Genomic DNA, 20,012 nt, shown 5'->3' with positions numbered 1-20,012 from the left:
TAATTTTATGAAAATAACAATCATTAAATGTGTGAGTGTGTATGTGTACACACAAGTATTTAAAACCATCTTTTACTTCTCAATTTTTCTAGGGCCTCTTTCACATCCTTTTTCCACAGGCTATAAATCAGAGGGTTTAACATGGGAATCACAAGTGTGTAAAACAATGAGGTAATTTTGTCTTGATCTGAGGAATATAAAGAACTCGGCCTGAAATACGTGGAGAGAATAGTTCCCTGGAAAATTGCCACAACTGTTAAGTGAGAGGAGCAGGTGGAGAAAGCTTTGAACCTCTCCTCAGCAGAGTGGATCTTCAAGACTGATAGGGTAATATAACAGTAAGAGACAAGAACTCCTGAAATGTTGCTCAGTTCAACGAAGCCAAAAATGGTGAATAATACCAACACATTGACTTGTGTATCAGAGCAGGAAAGGAGGAAAAGTGGTCGTAAATCACAGAAGAAATGATTAATCTCATTTGACCCACAGAAGCATAAGTGGAATGTTAATGAGGTGTGCATCAAAGCATCTGCCATTCCCACCAGATAAACCCCAGCCAGGAGCAGGGAGCACACTCGATTGGACATGTTGGCTACATATAGCAACGGGTTTCTAATGGCCTTGTACTGATCAAAGGCCATCACAGCCAACAATAGACACTCAGAATCTGCAAAGGTACAGAAGATGAAGAATTGCAGAGTACAGCCATAGAAGGGGATTGATTTGTTCTTGGCAAATACATCCACCAGCATCTTGGGACCAATTGCTGTGGAATAACAAAGGTCACAGAAAGAGAGGTGGCTGAGGAAAAAGTACATCGGTGTGTGCAGTTGGGAATCCATTCTAATTAAAGCAATCATTCCAAGATTTCCCCCCAAATTAATGAGATAAACAACTATAAACATGGTAAACAGGATCACTTTAATCCCAGGGTTATTGGACATTCCCAAGAAAATGAATCCATTCAAGGAGCAGCAATTTTCTCCAACCATTCCTCTTTGTTCTTACCTAAATTTATGAGGAAATAATAAAAAAAATGATAGATACATTTTAACTTTTCCAGAAGTCCACAAATATTTGAACAGGAGAACACAATTTCTTTCTGTAATTGTTTTTTAATGCTCAGAAAATTATCCAGCCATGTTCCCATTAAATTACTCATCAATTAAAGAAGGGTTGCTAAGTATTTGAGAATGATAAAAAATAAATTGAGATAGATATTGGAAAATTTTTATCTGGTGTACATATCGTTCATAATATACGTGAATTTCTATAAGTTCTATTTCTCCAGACTTTAACTTTCTTCTCTCTGGCGTAGATTTAGATGAATTAATATCTCATTCTACACTCAAAATAATGTGGAAGAGACGATGTTAGTAGGACCAGGCTGTAAGATGTAGGACTAAGCATTTTCTAAGCCTGAAAATAGTCACATGGACACAAAAAATGATTACCATTGTTACGTTCCTCAATATGGTTGGCTTAAAAGACTTGATGTTAATTCTAGAAACAGTGAGTATCATTAACGAATAATAATGAAAATGATTATGTTACTGTTCCTGGTCTAAATTATGTTTAGTTTTTGGTGAGACATGAAATAACCATTAAACCTTTCCTCTAGAAATTCTTATTACTCTGTCACAATACTCATGCCCTATTTGTGGGAGTTGTCTGGTGCCAAAGATGACTCTCTTGACCAAAGAAAAGTGCTAAAAATAAGTGAAAACAATAGAATACAACACATACATTTGCATCTTTTTGGTTTTTAAATGGAGTTTTGAATTTAAAAATTGTAAATAGAATGATGGACAATACATCTTTCTGAGATATAAAGGCTTCTCTTACTTGTGTATCAGTATATTTCTGTGTGTCTCATGTGTTTGAAAGTATATATGCATTTGTTAATATATGAGAATTTATTTTTTCTTGGAGTTAAGTAAATATAGCATGTGGTTCACATGGAGGTGAGTATGCATGTTGCTATTTGTAAGGTGCTATCTAAATTATTTCTGAAATAAAAAAACTTAAATTCATGTACATACTTCCCCAGTGATAAACAGTTCTCCTGTGACCCTGGATTAAAATAAAATCATTAAAATACTATTTTGTGAATACTAATAATTTCAGTCAGTTCTGTTCTGAGAAAAAATATAATTTTTTGACGATAGATTGCTGAGTTTATTAAACTGTGTCAGCAGCTGTAAAAATCAATCATTTATAAATTTCTTTTTCAAAAATGTCAAAAATTTCCCCTATGTTCCTTAAATTTGGAGACTCAGGAACCTACCTGAGATGAGTAGGTCTTTCTGCATTTGCTACAGGTGGCTGAAAAATAGGCAGATAGTGTTTTATTTTACCAGATAGCATGTGGTATTTAAATCTCTGACGCTTTCACCCTCAGGCTTCAGTATATGCTAACATGGGATTAATTATATTCCTTGTTCTGTATTTTCCCCTGCGAGTACAGCAAGAACTTTAGCAAAAACTGAGTCTTATTTCTTCACTGTTGTCAACATGTTGATCTGACAGGAAGAAACCTGCAAATTACTTTTGTGTAGAGCTTCACATTTACACTGAATCTGAACCCTCTGCCTCAAAGGAGAAATTCAATAAAATACAAAATTATCCCCTCCTTAGTAATTTTCATCTCCTTTCTATTTTTCATTTTGTTTACTCTATTTGTGAAGCATTCTCCTTCACCAACTCATTTGGGAATATTATTATCCTTTGATGGTACTAATTTTACTGAGACATAGTTTTATATACTATAAAATTTACCCTTTCCATGTATGCACTTCTTTAGTTTTTTGTATTTTCACAAAGTTGTGCAGCCATCACCACTATCTAATTCCAGAACATTTTTCATCACTCGGGTAAGTAACTCATGCTCAACAGGCACTTCCCCTTCTTGCCTCCCCACTACTCCTGGCAACCACCAATCTGCTTCCTGACTGTATGAGATTGCCTATACTGGACAGCTCAGACCTTGGCATTATACAATATGTGTGTGTGTTGGGGGGGAGGGGGTTGTTGATAGTGGTCTTCTTTTACTTAGCATAGTGTTTTCAAGATTCATCCATGTTTTAGCATTTTCAGAATTTCCTTTTTTATGGCTGAATTATATTTCATTTTATGAATAAGGTACATTATCCATTCATCAGTTAATGGACATTTAGGTTTTCTCTACTTTTTAACTGTTATTCATAATTATGCTTAAACATTCCTGTCAATGGAAACTATAAAGGTCACTTTCTTCAACAAGCATTGTCTCATTCTCATCCCCAAAATGCATCTCATCCATCCACACTTTGTTGATTTTATGACTCTATCACATTCTCTATACTTAGTAGACTCTTTTTTGAATTATTTTTATTTTATTCATATAAAAATCTCTATTACATTTAAGCCTTTATAAATACTTTCAGTTTTTAATTTTGTATTTCCCAAAGTCTGTAGGACAAGGATTTACAAAGGTAATTGCACCCTAAATATTTATTCTTAAATATTTTAGGTTACTTGAAATGGAGGCTGGTGTATGAAAAGCAATGCACTAGCTTTTGGAATTTTTTTCTGCTGACATATTTCCTATGTGCAAGTATGATCCAGTTAAAAACTTGTGCGTGGATAATCATTTTTCAAGAATAAATTTAGGGGCGGGCCCCATGGCTGAGTGGTTAAGTTCAAGCTCCCCTTCGGCGCCCCAGGGTTCGGATCCTGGGCGCTGACATGGAGCTGCTCTTTAGGCCATGTTGAGGTGGCTCCCACATGCCACAGCTAGAAGGACCCACAACTAAAATATACAACTGTGTACTGGGGGCGTTTGGGCAGAAAAAAGCAGGGAAAAAAAGGGAAAAAGTGGCAACAGTTGTTAGCTCAGGTGCCAATCTTTAAAAAAAAACAAATTTAGTTTGCTACTATACATACTAATTCTTTAAGAAATTGAGAATAGTTGTAAGTTTGAATTTCCTGTCCTCCCCATATACTTCCCAAGAGATAACAGTGGAATTCTCCATACTTCTTAAACCTTGATTATCCATCTTGGAATCTGGTGTGACTGGGTTACTTCCCAAGGTCCCAGAGTTAACTCTGATTTCACAAAGACAATGATTGAAATGCCTGTCACTTTTCCTTCTATATAGCCGCCGTTCCAGTACCGCTTTATTCAGTGGCTTTGTAAGTATGTACAAAACAAAGAATAAAAAGGTTACACACATTCTCATGCATTTAGTTAAAGTGTTAAAAATATTAATAAAAGAATCTGGAATGAGAAATCTCAAAGTTCTGCAGTGGCCTATGATGGTTTGGCAGATTAAAGATGACTGCACACATCTTACACCTTTTCCTTAAAGACAATGTTCTTATATATCCTCCTGTTGAATTTTTGCTGTTCTTTAACTGCTTTGACTAACAGAAATATGCAGAACTATTGTATGTCACTACTGAGAGCTGCCACGTAGGAAGTCCAACTATCCTTCTGAGTAAACCATATGATAGACTCTGAGACTATATGGAGAGGGAAGGGGGCCAGCTGAGTAGATCTTTCTAGGCATTCTCATCCTGGTGCCAGTTATGAGAGACCCTATAGCCTATCCCAACTTTCAACTGAATACTTCATTGTGACCTCAGCCAACATAAGGAAGAACAGAATAATTGACCAATGATCATTGTTTTAAGCCATGCAATGTTTATGTAGTAAAAGGTAACCAGAATAGTATATAGAGAATATAACTAGAGAGAAACTTTGTTTCAGGAAGTATTTATTTTCACTATTATGTACTTTTTCATGTATACACAGATATATATTCTATAAATAAGGATGTTTGTTTCTAGACTCAATTCTTAAACTCTTCCTTTGTCTTTGATTCATCAGAATACTATCCAAATTTTCTATTTCTAAGTTTCCTTAGGAGAAATAATTGGTCTAGATAGTTCACAATAAAATTTCCCGTACTAAAAGGCTATGAAGGAACCCCAAAAGCACAGCATGAAAGGCTAACACATTCAGAGATAAGTATGTAAAATCAACTCTAAATTTCATTGATAGTGAGCATAGGTGTTGTTTTCAGGAATACCTGGATTCCATTAACAACGTTTGGAAATGGAAAATGGGAAAAAATACACTGATCTTACATCTGCAGTGTATCTTCACTTTTAGAATTATGATGATTCACAAGTATTAGTGTTATCACTAATCATCTTATAGTTTCCTCTCTACTTAGTGAAGTAAAAGAATAACTTTTATAAGTAAGAATTTACGGTCCATTTAAATTCCCTTAGCAATTATTTAATTAACTCTCTTCAGTAAATGAGTGATACCACAAAGCAGTTCAGAGAAATGTTATATTCAATAATAAACTAATAGCTTGGGCAAGCATTGAAGATAGAGGATTGCCCCCAGAATATTGATTTGTATATAGCATGGCAATTTTGTCACTTGGCATGAGAAGAAAAATTAATGTTAGCAAGCCACATTGTTTACTCACCAGAACTAAAATGCATGTATGTGTATACATGTACGTACATTTGTGTGAGCATATGTTTCTATATGCATGGACACACATCTTGAATTGAGGTGGGAGCAGATTGGGTTGTAATGGCTTTGGTATGCTGTTTTTGTATGTAACTGTTACAGTATTCCTTCAATTTTGCTTAATAATTGGCAGGGATAATGTTTATAGCCAATCTTATAGCATACACACACACACACGTGCACAAACACATAACTCACACTCTTATAGAACGCTATGTATACAGTGCTCCAGGTATGTGCGTGTGTTTGAATGTGCAAAGTAAAAAGAAAAATTCTTTGCTAAAATGTAGTAGAAAGAATCAGTATAAGGTATATTAAAATTTCTTACTTAAATCAGAGAGGAGCTTCCTGAGTTCAAGTCCAACATCATTTGTGAAGATAATTTAACACCTAGTGATTGCTTTTAAAGTTTGTAAACATTCATAGAATACAGTATCACCATAAAACTCCTATTCTGAGTTCACATGTTTATTGTAAAAGGTATTACATATCTGTTTTGAGCTGGAGGAAAGTCTACTTGAATGGAAAATGACTAATACTGGATTTTATTTATTATAATTGAACACTTGAACATTATTAACATTTGTATGAAAAGAAAATGATATGGAAGTGGCTGCATTGTCCCATTCCGGGGAGTAAATAGAAAATAAAAAAAGTTGTTGGCCCTTGAAATTGTGCAACATGGCACCCCTCGGGGCCTCTGTATTGGCCACATTCTGAGTGATATATACCACATGTGAATCAAGAAAGTCCTCTTCAAAGAATAGATTGTCATGCTTTATGTGATGTTCCAAAAACTAAGATACCAAATGTACTCCTGTGGAAGATATTGTTGATTAAGAGCTCAAACCATATAACTAATTGCTAATAATTTTATACTATTTAAACTTAAGAGACTGGTGCATTTGTGTCATCCAAGGTGTTTGCTATCACTGTTTAGTTTTCTGGTACATATTTTGAGGGTGTAGAATTTTTCTTGGTCTTTTCAAATTAGTTTTCCCCTCAGTTGCTTTCCTGTCTTCAGGGATGTGAAAATCCCTCAGATTACATTTTGTTCAAACAGGATGTAACTGTAGCTTGTTATACAGGGCTGCTTTTCCAGACCCTGTAGACTAAATTCCCCTCAATCTACTTCCTCCCAATGATGTAAACCTGAGTCTGTGGCGCTCCATTGTTATTATAAACTGCATAACTTAATTTAACTCTCAAATGGATCTGTTTAACTAAGGATAGAGTTCTTAAATAATTGAAAATAAACTGTCTTTAGAGAAATTTTATACATCAGATACGAGCAAGTGGGAAAAATTTATATCTAAGGGTTTCTGGACTACACTAAAATAATACTGTGTAGGCATATGACTACCTAGAAGATCACATTCTTCAGAAAATAGTTGTCTGTCCCTGAAACATTAAGTATTATGACACAGATTTTATTTCATGATACTCGCCCCAAAACACACTGTGTCCCTGCCACTAGAGGAAAGATTAGAAATACCTGTGGGTGGATAAAGACATTGTCGTTCTGCAAGCAAGGCAGCACTTTGAGTATGGTGAAGATTAATTATATACTGAGCTATTCAATGAAATTAGGCAGTATATTAATTTTACAAATATATTATGAACATATTGTGTACAAGGCACTGTTAAATTAAAAAAATTTAAAAAATAAATCTTGTCATTGTTTACAATCTGATAGTCAACATACTTTGTTTTTGGGAAATCTGTAGTATAATATGCATATGGAAAACTTTCATGGAATAAAAGTACAGTGCAACTCAATTTTCAGATATTAAAAGATCTCCTCACCCAACCAGGCAAAAAAAAAAAAACACATTACTAGCATCTTAGAAATCATCCCACACCCATCAGACATTGTTGTACAATATGCTAAGTTAGTTTTCATGTTTTTGAGGTATATAGTACCACAATCATACAGTTTTATGTATTTTTGTCTTGCTTATTTTACTCAACACTATGTTTGTGAGATTTTTCCATGCCCTTGCCAGTGGAGATAGTTCATTCATCCTCATTGCTGTGTAGTTTTCCAGTGTACAAACTTACCAAAAAGTTGTTTATCTAATTTAGAACGGGGATCAAGAAACAATGGTGCATAAAGTTTTATTGGACTTGGGACACACTGTTTTATTTATATATGGTTGATGGGTTTTTTTGTGTCCATCATACAAGAAAAATCCTGAGTGATTATGACAAAGAGTTTATGGCCTGCACACTCTAAAATATTCACTACTTAACACTTTGTCAATTCTTCATCTACTCTGTTGATAAAACTTTGAATTGCTTTCAGTTTTATGCTATTGTAAATAAGACAATGGTGAATATAACTGTACATGTCTTTGGGTAGACAGGTTAACTCATTTCCCCTGGGTATAAACCTAGGAACAGAATTTTGAGGTCAAGGACATTTATATATGTACATTTAGTAGACACTTTCATAAAGTTTTACAAAGTACAATGCCAATTCTCATTTCCATTCTAAATGTGTGAGAGCAACTGTCATTCCACATCCACACCAATATGTAATGTTTTGATTGTTCTCATTTTAACCAATCTGTAGTTGAGTCATAATACGACATTTAGGAATTTATTTTTATTTCCTTCTATACCAATAAAGTTGGATATCCAATTCTATTAAGTGTCTATGAATTTATGAATTTGAATAACAGGTCACTAAAAAGGGTCATATTTAAGTATTTGGTCTTCTGAAATTCTTACTATCCAGCTGGCTTTATTGTCACCACTATTCCAGGTTAAAACAGCTTAGACGTGCAATACAGGTGTTTTGTATTAACGGAAGTGACTCATCATTTTTTATTTTTCAAAACCTTTCCAATACTGGGGATGGGTTTATACAGCAGTAGATTCATATTTCATTGAGACAGATTGTATCAAATAGAAAGGACTTTAGAGTTAATCTTGGTGAAGTCCGTATTTTACATAGGGGTAACACGGGTATAGAAAACAAAAGAGTGACATGTTAAATAGTAAAGTGACATAGAGTTGCATTATTACCTGGTTCATAGTGTGTTTCTGGAAAGAGAGATGTTCAGGGAGGTTAAAAATTGCCACCTCTGGCTTTAACACTGGACCACTTACTTATTGGGCTATTGAACATTATGGCTGTTCTATTTCTAACAATGGTAGTTACACAGCCTATCTCCCTAATGTATTTGTCTGCTCTCTGTGTTAAACATATATCCAATCCTACGTTTTCTATGTCATACTTACATTTAAAGATTCAATGGTAAGGATGAAAAAAAGGAGTCAAGATATAAAACTTGGCTATAATATTAACCCACTACACACAGTCACTGATAACATTGTATCTGGACAACGATATTTGCCATCAGTCATTGGTGGATGTGTGAGAAGCATGTGATGTGGAAAGACTAACAATGGAAGAGGATGATGATGATTGAATTTTGCAGGGGCCATGACATATTCATTTATTAAATAGCTGAACAAATTTATTTTGAATGGTATCCTGTATTTGAGTGTTGTAAATTGCAAAGAAGAAATATTGGACAACAAGACAGACAAGGGACTTACATTTATGGAACTTTGAGGGAGGGCAGGGTTTTTAAATTTATTCTTTGTTATTAATTTACTTCTTATAAACTTCTAAGTGCTACAGTGGAACGTTTATAGGGTGATACTTGTACAAAGGAAAGATACAAATAAACCTAATGTAACCCACTAACACTTAATTAGACTAAGCAAGTTTATTAAACCATTGGTTTAAAAAAAATATTGGAACCTTGGAAACTTAGAAGAGAAAGTTGAATTGACATGGGGGGAGGGTTTGCTCTATCCATGATATATCACTGGGACATAACTATAAACAGAGAAGGGAGGTTTAAAATACTCTCTGTGCAAAATAGGAAAATAATTCTGTTACTGCTCTTCCTTAGCTTGGAGGCAAGAATAAGATCAATAATGAAGCCTCTCTACACTCAATTTAGGCACGATGATAAGTAATAAAAAATATCTGGAAGGTGTATTGGTGAGACTATAGGAAACTAAGTCAAATTACCTGAACGTTAGCTCTGAGAATCTTTAAATAAATATTTTTTGGTGAAAACATAATTTCACCCAGAAGATAATTTAGTGCCAATTGATTTTTTCGGGGCACTTTTCACATCATTATTCCTTAGGTTGTAGATGAGTAGGTTTAATATATGGATGACAAGTGCATAGAAAACAGAGGTCATTTTGTCTGTGTCCTTGGAGTAACTCGAGCTGAGTCAGAAATACTTGAACAGGAGTGTAACATGAAACATAGCCACAGTGCTTACGTGGGAGGTGCACATACAGAAAGCTTCCCTCAGCTGAGTTCATTCTATGGATGGTAGTTACGAGGTAGCTGTAGGACAGGGGGACAGTGGTGATGATGCTGTATCCCAGAACACAGCTACCAAAAGCAAATAACACAATCTCATTGATGATTATGTCTGAGGTAGAAAGGTCTGGTAAGGGTGGGATGTTACAGAAAAATTGATTGATGATATTAGAATTAACAGAATAATAATTGAAATGTGCAACAGGTGTGGATTCCTGAATCTACCAAACCTTCAGTATACACAAAGGCCACTAGCTGGGTACAGACTCTCTTGGACGTGGCAATAGTATAAAGAAGTGGACAGCAAATGGCTACACAATGGTCACATGCCACAAGGGCCAACATGAGACACAGTCCACAGTTACAAAGGCCTCCCCCAAAATACATCTGAATGGCACAGAAATTATATGCAATCATCTTTTCTCAGATAAGAAATCAGCCAGCATCTTGGGAGTGACAGTAAAGGAGTAACCAACATCACAGAATGACAGATTGCTCAGGTAGTAATACATGGGTGTGTGGAGTCTGGAGTCTGTCTTGATCAGCAGGATCATCCCTAGATTGGCAAACACAGTTATGCCATAGACAAGCAGAAAGAGCACAAAGAGCCCCTGCTACACATCCTGTCTGTCAGAAAGTCCTAGGAATATGAAGTCAGGAAGCACAGTGAAATTCTCAACAGCCAACACTCAGGTCTGGAAATTGCTAGTTAGGAAAGAAGTGGAAGTGGAGGGTAACATCATCTTACTATCTCAACAGTTAAAGTGCCATTCCTTTGTATTTTTCAGTAATTAGAAAAAGAGATAGACAATGCTAAGTCTATTTTAGGTAAACTGATCTCCTGGAAATATAGAATTACATATAAATTGATAAAATAATAATAATACTGCTTACATTTGTATAGCACTGTAAAGAGTTTGTAGGGTACTTTCATCCAAATTAAACATGTTATTTCTAAACCAACCTATGTAGTATTTACGATAATTTTTGCTACTTCTAACGGATTAAGAATTTGAAGTCTTCAGAGTCATGGCAATAGTTCTTACAATTAGTTGGTCTAGATAATCCACATCTGATGACATGACAGTTTTTGTTTTCAAAGTTCTAGAAATGTTATATCCTGTAATAGAGAAGTATAGTTAAGTGACAGATGCAGGTAATGAGATATTTCTTTATTTTTCCCTCATTATTCAAAATTATGAACAGCAGAGCTATGGCAATTTCCTCTATATAACACATCCCCTCTTCCCCATTAACCCCTCAGGTCCTATCCAGCCTAATGAGGTCCTATTCCCTCATTAACAGGGGATAGAGATAATATGTGATCCAGGACCCACTGGAGAATGGAAGGTGGTGGCTGCTAAAGAAGAGGGTGGAAGGGTCTCCATGAGTGTTGCACCAGAGTGCACAGCAGGAATATGCCAGGGTTAACTAGGCTCCCTCTGACAGTTGCTTGGCTCAGGGACAATTATGAAGAATGTTTTGGACCTAACTGTAGAGATTCTGATAGCACAGATGACAGAGAGGCAAGAAAAGGGATATAGTTACTGTGTGAGTCCTCCCCACCTAATCAGAGTCCACATGATCTATTCGCCAACAGGTCACACAGGTAAGAGACATGATAAAAGTGCTTCTATGTCCACAGTCCCATGATATCAGAAAGAGTCTGAACTGTGCCCCATCCCAACCCTAAAAATTGTAGCAATGTTTTATTTTTTTCTTTGATTTCTAGTTCTCTTGACTATCTCTGAAATCTGTCTCCTTTGGTTTAAACGAGTTGGTTGTCCTTGGGAAGATAATTGAATTCTATGTCCTACTGTTATATTTTACCCAAACCAATTATGTTATATATAATGTCATCCATGACCTCCTCTGTTCTGTGAGAATATAAGGAAGGTGGATTTGAAGGCAGATGAAGGACAGAAAAAGAACATCTGAATATTGATCTAGTGATCAATGCGCAGGTTTCCAAAAACTTGGTCTGAACTCACTAACACATCTGTCCCTATAGGTACATCTTTAAACAAATATTTTCCTTAAAAATAAAAATATTTTTAAAGTAATAAAAATGCAGATAAGAAATTTAAAACAAAAAAAATTTCCAATCACCTTCAAAACCCATGATTGCAATTTATCGTAAGCCCTGCAATCTATTTATATATATTTTAAAAATAAAGAAATCAATAGAAGTAATTGAAATAAATTTTGTGTTATATTTCATATCTTCCTTTGTTTTTATAACAGACTTTCAGTCAAAAAAAGATAAAAGGACTGAATAAATCTAAAATGTAAATCAGAGAAACCACAAAAAATATTGGTACCTGGCCCACAACTACTGACTTCTTTGTTGCATGCAGTTCTATCTGAAGAAGGGTTCAGTGTTGTCTCCCGTTGACCTGGATTATATATCCATCTCTGTGTCTGATCTCTGGATGTTGAACAGTTGTTCTCTGAGGAATAAGTGACAGATGTAATAGTGTGATTTATCATCTGATATTTTTTACAGTCAAGGCGATTGTGAAAAATACAGACTTTAAAAAAAATCCATTTCATTACTATTTTTCTGCCCAATATTGTACCTATTTACCCATGGTAAATGAATCCAGTCCAAGGGCATCCTTATTTCCAGTTCACCAGCTCTTATATACGCATTTGGTTTCATTTCCATATTTTATACAAGAAATACATGCCCACTCACGCTCACATACTTTCTCAGGTAAACATACACAAACACTCTCCCTTTAAACATATTTACAAATAATAATTTTTGTAAAAACAGGAGCAATTGCTGATAATCTTGCTGCCTAGGGATAATTGTTTAGTTTTTAAACAAAAAAGATATCAGAGTATACATAGTTTATATATAAGAGTATTGTGAATAGAGGTAATATCCGTTTCTATTAATGTATATTAATTGATTCAATCTACACCCTGCTAGTGGCCGCTTGGCTTATATGCAATTCTTTGTCATATAAACCCTGATGTAAGTAAAATTTTACGTACATAATTTACCATAGCAAGAGTCTTCTTTGAAATAAATTCTGAGAAATGGCCTTTAAAAGCAAAAGGATTTAACTTTAAATAAAGGCAATTTGGCATTTTTAGTATAGTTAGATTTTGCATTATCTAACTATTACCACATATTATCATACATTTCATATATTATCACATATCTCCTGACATTTCTCTAATAATCTCATAATATTTTACAGAAATTGAAAACCAGTGGTCCAGTCGCATAGACAGTTTGATCGAATCCATAGAAATTTCTCACAATAGATTCCTGAATACAGTGCAATGAAACAAATTTGTCTGAAAAGATAATTCTCTCAAATATTCTAATGGAATGTTATGGTGAGTTCATATTAAAGTGACATTTTAAAATTCACGAAATTAATGACCCATATACTCCTATATTTCTGAGAGACTATTCAAGTCCCACATCTAAATTAAAACAGGATCTCAACAGCGAGGGAGCAAATACAAACAGTTGCTACATTGGGAAGTAATCCTTTTTGTTTATATCAACTGGGCGCTTGAACCTTATTAAGTTGGTGTGAAGCGAAAGTAATTCATCATCCCAGGAATCAAATAGAAAATAAAGAAATTGATGTCCATTAACATTGTGCAACCTGGCAGCTTAGGAGGATACTCTCTGTATTGCCCATTTATTGCGTAATGTTTTATCATGTGTGTGAATCGTTGCTGCACAGGCATAGATTGCTATGTGTTCTTTAAATGCCTACAGTTGATTAATGTTCTGAAAAAATGTACAATAATCTTATATATTAGTGTACAACTTGAGTCTTACTGCAGTTAATTTAATTGTCTCAAATATGTAAATGAAAATTTGTGCAAACCAGAAAAAAGTAAACTACACAAGGCATGCACCAGATCATACATTCTAATATCTCAGGTACGTTCACATTTCTTCTGAAACATCACCTGGAGTAAATGGAAACATAGATTTGCAGTTATTTTTGTTTACTTGTTTGTTATTACAGAGTTTCTGCCTGCTTTTAATAAAGTTAAAATATTCTTCAGGTGAATTTCATTTAAATTAACATCGTTTTAATTTTGGTAAAGTGATTTGGTGACAATTTTTAATGCCTTTTCATAAATGTATTGTTGTTCTTTGTGTGATGATCCCAATACTAAAATATCAAATGTGCTCCTGTGGGAGATATTGATGCAAATCTCAAACCTCCTAAGCAATTGCTAGCAATTTTTCACCAGGTAAACTCAAGAAAATGATATATTTGTTGTACCTAAGAGATTTACTACCATTTTCTGGTGCATATTTTCAGGAAGAAGAGTGTTCCTTGGTCACTTATTTCTGATTCCCTTCCACACTAATTTTCTCTGAGGTGCTTTCCTGTCTCCAGTGAGGCTACACTCTGTATAAGCAGCATCCAAACTTAATCTTCTTAAACATGGCTTCCCCTCCAGACCATGAAGTCTAACTCCCACTCCTCATTAAAGCCGGTGCTCAGGCAAGAATGTCTTGCTGAAAATTGTATAATCTAAATCATTTCCCAAAGGGTTTGTGTTTTAATAGAATCGTTTTCTTTAACTATGATGGGAAAATACTTACAGTAGAATTAAGACATCAGAGACACCAAGTGAGAAAAAATCTGTATGTACATGGCTTTCCTGGTATCACTGGTGCACCTACCGTAATACTACATAAACAACTGTCTACTTGTAAACTCCTTCTTCCAGAAGATGGTTGTGTGGTCCCGAGGCATGGGCCATATCAAATAAGTGCAGGGCATAATAATGTTACCAAGGAAAACCAGGTTCACTAAGTCTCCCTCTTTGAGTTGTCAAAATTGACTTTAGTTAAGCCATTTAGAAATGGACTCAGGGGGGCTGGACTGGTGGTGCAGCAGCTAACTTCACCCATTCCACTTCAGCAGCCAGGGTTTACTGGTTCAGATCTCGGGTGTGGACCTACGCACCATTTGTCAAGCCATGCTGAGCTAGACGTCCCATATGTAAAGTAGAGGAATATGGGCACAGATGTTGGCCCAGGGCTAATCTTCCTCAAAAAAAAAAAAAAAATGGAGTCAGAGCTGCCTTTCCAGAGACTGCCTTGCTGTCTTGAACCTTGGGATGAGCCAAACCTTTGGACTGGACCAAAACAGCAATTGTTACAAGCAATTGTTTGAGAAGTCAGGAAGAGAACAAACATCCTGATCACAAAGATTGATGATTTTGGACTTTCTGAAGATAAAATCAGTATTCAATCAATGTTTAGCTAAGACTAGGTTCTTTACCCAACTCCAATAAAAATTCTTTGTAATACAAATGTCTTTAAAAGCCGTTGACTTTTATTCCCTAGTGGGACACTATTTGAGTTTCTACCTGAATCTGTGCTCCCTGAACTGCTATTCTTTGATACCAAATAAACACTTTGCCCCTTAAACTGATTTCCATTTTTGTAGGTTTGCCGGGAAATGAGAAAAACAGGGCCAGTGGGTTTCTCACAACATCTCAATTCTAAAGCAAGGTAGCACATTTTAGTAACATAAAGGATAAACATTTATTCTATAAAAGTTGTTTGTTTTATTAATTGTAAAAGAATATCTTGAAAACATATTTTATAAAAGAAGCTGCTAGAGATTTAAAAATTAATAATGAAATCATGCAGTTGCCTATATTGTGATAGTAAATACTATTTGATTTTAGAAAACCTTTTAAAGTTATACGTATATACATATATTTTTAAAGCAATTTTCAAAAATTAAAATATGTCTGCATCATAATCCTGACCAGAAAACAAAATACAAAGAGCATTGCAGAGAGTATCCGTGGGCCCTAAAACAAATTAATGTCCAGTATCCTAAGTAGTTCTGTATATACTTTAAAAAATATATAGAAGTGAAATCATTCATTTTTTATCCTTTAAGTCTGAATTCTTTCATTCAACAATATGTATACGAGATTCTTCCAAGTCGTTGCATATGATGACGGTTCTTTCAATCTTTTTGCTATATAGTGTCCCAATGAACAAATGTATTCCAAATTATTTGCCAAATTACAAATAATGCTACATTGATCATTTTTTGCACAAGCTTTGGTGTACATACTCACTCATTTCTATTGACATAAAACTAGAAGGGGAATTTTAGGGCCAGCTATAGTAGATACTACCATAGAGTTTTCCAAAGCTGGATGTCAACTCCGACTTCCACTGGCAATGTGTGAGAGCTGTACTTGTTCCACATCCACATAAGTGCTTGATATTAATATTGTCAATCTTTTTAATTTTAGCTATTCTTTAAATGAGTCATAGTGCTTCACGGTAATTTTAATTTTTGTTTTCCTGAGCCCTAGTAAAGTGTATAAACATTTCTGTCAAGTGTCTATTAAAAGTCTGAATGCAAAATGAGGCCAGTTAGAAGAGCTGTGTTTAAAAGCATTTCTTCTTTTACAACTCATATTCTGTAGCTGATATTGTTATTGCCATTCAAATCAAATCAGCCTAGAGATAAAATGCAGTTCTTTTGTATGAAAACCAAGCCACTCTTTGTTTAGTTCATTTGTTTTTAAATATCTTCAATAGTGGAGGTAGGTTTACACAGCAGTAGAATCATAGATAAAGAGACATTGTGGGAACTGGAAAGAAACATATGGATACACTCTATGAGGCTCTTCTTTGCAGACAGGGGAATGAGGTCGAGTAAGGAAGAGTGATTTGTGAAACACCACAGTATTTGGAGTTGCACTGGGTGCCTGATTCATAGCATGTTTCCTGAAAGGAATTTCCATAGAGGTTAAAAGTTGCTGCCTCTGGCTTTAACACGAGGCCTCCCATATGGTAGGGCATTGAGCTTACTAATGGTGTATTTTACCAAATGTACTCATACAGGCTACCACCAGTATGTATCTATCTGTTCACTGTGTCATATGATGTTATATTTGGGCATATAGCTCAAATCTGTCATTGATATGCTGTTATTATCTTTAGGGATTTCAGTGCCCAGGGTAAAGGAAAGGAGTCTAATAGAAGGATATTGATTCTTTTGTAAGTAAGTGTACCATTTCAGCCATGGTCCTTGGGATAGGGCCAAACAGAATAACATAAAATGGGGTAATTTGGGATTAATTATCTAAACTCATTTCTTGACAATGTGAAATCTGGGAGTTAGATGAGTTGAGTGGTTTCAGGCATTTGGCCTGGACATATAAATGGTGTGGACAGCATGGGGAGCCATGAGGAAATCACTGCTCAGCTCTAAGTAAGAATGAAGGCAGTGTGGTCAGTTTTAAAACAAGTCCAAAAGTGGCTGGAAGGGAGCTCCAAACATGACCTGATGCTTCAACTGGAATCTGACTGATTGGATGAGCAGGCCCTAAGGAGACAAAGATGGATCTTGGACACTCCTTTTCATGACATGATGCCATGAACAGTATCATTCTTTCCATCAATGCCAGGGATTTGATTCCTGATGGGGAGTTGGTAGGCTATGTATGATCTTAGCAACTCTCTTGAATGATCATATATACCTGATTTTATATATATATAGCCTATATAATAAACCCGTGATAAATAAATGAGGAAACTGAGGTTTAACAAGATTAACTAAAGTCACACAGATAACAACTAAATGCTAACATACAGACTTGAACTCAGGTGTCTCAATTCAAAGACCAGTTTTTATGTTAAACTGTCTCTCATCATGATCCTTTTCCTAAGATGAACGTAAAATGCAAATAAAACCAAAAAGTCCTGCTTGCCTGATCATGGGAAAAGGCTATTAAATGTGTCTTTAAAGTAAAATGTAAAGTAAACAAAAAGTAAGAGGTATCTTTTTTCCTTAAACACATATGTGAAAGATGGCAATCAAATCCAAATTCACATAACGTGAATAGCTTTAATTTCTGTACAAATGAATATAATTAGTATGTCTGTAATAAAGTACATTGAGTCTAGAAGGAGTTTGGACAATGATTAAGGAATCTTGATATGTGAATTATTCTATGAACAACAAATAATTTTTTGGAGATTATAAAATAAAATATTTAAGAATATCTAGGTATTTTATTCTTTTTGTTGCAATTGCAAATGGGATTGTATTCTTAATTTCTCTTTCTGCTACTTCATTGTTAGTGTATAGAAATGAAACTGATTTGTTCTGGGGGAAGATTAGCCCTGAGCTAACTACTGCCAATCCTCTTCTTTTTTCTGAGGAAGGCTGGCCCTGAACTAACATCAGTGCCCATCTTCCTCTACTTTATATGTGGGATGCCTACCACAGCCTGGCGTGCTGTGGGATCCAAACTGGAGAACCCTGGGCCACGGGGAAGCAGAATGTGCGAACTTAATCCCTGTGCCACGGGCTGGCCCTGCAACTGATTTTTGTATGTTGATTTTGTATCCTGAAAATTTACCATATTCATTTCTTATTTCTAGAAGTCTTTTGGTGGATTCTTTAGGATTTTCTATATACAAAATCAGGTCATCTGCAAATAGTGACAGTTTCACTTCTTCCTTTCCAATTTGGATCCCTTTTATTTCTTTTTTTGCCTGATTGCTCTGGCTACAACTTTCAATACTATGTTAAATACGAGTGGTGAAAGTGGGCATACTTGTCTGGTTCTAGTTTTTAGAGGGATAGCTTTCTGTTTTTCTCCATTGAGAGTGATATTAACTGTGGATTTGTCTTATATAGCCTTTATTATGTTGAGGTACTTTCTTTCTATATTCATTTTGTTCAGAGTTTTTGTCATAAATGGATGTTGTATCTTGTCAAATGCTTTGTCTGCATATTTTGAGATGATTATGTGATTTTTATTCTTCATTTTGTTAATGTGGTGTATCATGTTGATTGATTTGCAAATGTTGAACCATCCTTGAATTCCTGGAACAAATCCTAATTTATCCTGGTGCATGATCTTTTTAATGTGTTGTATCTGATTTGCTAGTATTTTCTTGAGGATTTTTGCATCGATGCTCATCAGTGATATTGGCCTGTAATTTTCTTTTTTTGTGTTTTCTTCGTCTGCTTTTGGTATCAGAGTAATTTTAGCTTCATAGAATGAGTTAGGAAGCTTCCCCTCCTCTTCAATTTTTTGGAAGAGTTTGAGAAGAATAGGTATTAAGTCTTCTTTGAATGTTTGGAAGAATCCACCATGGAGCTGTCTGGTTCTTGACTTTTATTTTTTGGGAGGTTTTTGATTACTGTTTCTATCCCCTTACTGGTGATTGTTCTCTTCAAATTCTCTATTTCTTCTTGATTCAGTTTTGGAAGGTTGTATGATTCTAGGAATTTATCCATTTCTTCTAGATTTTCTAATTTGTTGATGTATTGCTCAATTCACCCAGTATTGAAGACAAAATTGCATGTTTTTAGTGTTGTTTTATTTTTATGATATTAAAGTACATAACTTTCAGCACACTTTATACACTAAAGGGTATATAAAATTAGGGAGGCCCTAAGTGAAAAATCTTGTATAACCCATTACCCTATCCCCCTGGAACTAGAAAAGAGTGGCTCCATTTCTTTTCTCAAAAACATCATAAAATGAATAGTCCTGAGAACCTGAATGGTGTTATGGTTTTTATAACTAGAGTAATTGTTAAATTTTTATAGTGAGAAAAACATAAGAAATTAACTTGTTATTGGAATAAAATAAGCATCAATTAACATCCAGCTACTCAGTGAGCACCACTATTAAAAGTGTGTTTAGAGTAAGCTTCTGGTTTATTTCACAGATGCACAGAGAGTGAATATAATTCATTACAAATGGAATACTACTGTATATACCACTTCTTTCTTTTTTTTTCCATTGAACACATATTTTTGTTGATCACTATTCCTTTAAAATTTAAACTGTATCAATTGGGCTTTTTGTTTTTTAACTTGCATGATTCTATGAATACATCAAGGGAGATGGAGTCCTCCTTTCTAGTGCCCTTTGAGAAGGTCTAGGTGCATTATTCCCAACTTCCATTCATGCAGTTTCTGTATAGCTGTCAATAGCACCATTTCTGTACTCCAGAGTTCAGTAAGAAGGAAATCCAGAGGCTTATGTGAAGACTGTGTGGTGCAGTATGAACTTAGAACTTCTGATGCCAAGGATATTTGCTGATACAAGTGGGTTCAAACTGATGGGGAA

At 34.9% G+C, this 20,012-nt stretch overlaps 1 protein-coding gene and 1 pseudogene across 1 annotated transcript; both read right to left on the bottom strand.

Annotated features, from left to right (window-relative positions):
* Nucleotides 1-59: 59 nt before the first annotated feature.
* Nucleotides 60-995, bottom strand: LOC124233998 (olfactory receptor 5W2-like). Its single transcript, XM_046651261.1, has one exon. The coding sequence runs from the start codon at nucleotides 990-992 to the stop codon at nucleotides 60-62; it is 933 nt and encodes a 310-aa protein (XP_046507217.1). The 5' UTR covers nucleotides 993-995.
* An 8,641-nt stretch (nucleotides 996-9,636) lies between these two features.
* LOC124233986 (olfactory receptor 1019-like) lies at nucleotides 9,637-12,009 on the bottom strand (annotated as a pseudogene).
* Between the last annotated feature and the right edge of the window lie 8,003 nt (nucleotides 12,010-20,012).

This window comes from Equus quagga, unplaced genomic scaffold, assembly GCF_021613505.1.
Source record: "Equus quagga isolate Etosha38 unplaced genomic scaffold, UCLA_HA_Equagga_1.0 599_RagTag, whole genome shotgun sequence".
Taxonomy (NCBI): Eukaryota; Metazoa; Chordata; class Mammalia; order Perissodactyla; family Equidae; genus Equus; species Equus quagga.
The sequence above is the reverse complement of the archived record's forward strand: the minus strand, read 5'-3'. Positions and strand labels throughout refer to the sequence as shown.

What these genes read in the sequence shown, in the direction of transcription:
- LOC124233998 (XM_046651261.1), bottom strand. Translation starts at nt 992, where the DNA reads ATGGTTGGAGAAAATTGCTGCTCCTTGAATGGATTCATTTTCTTGGGA.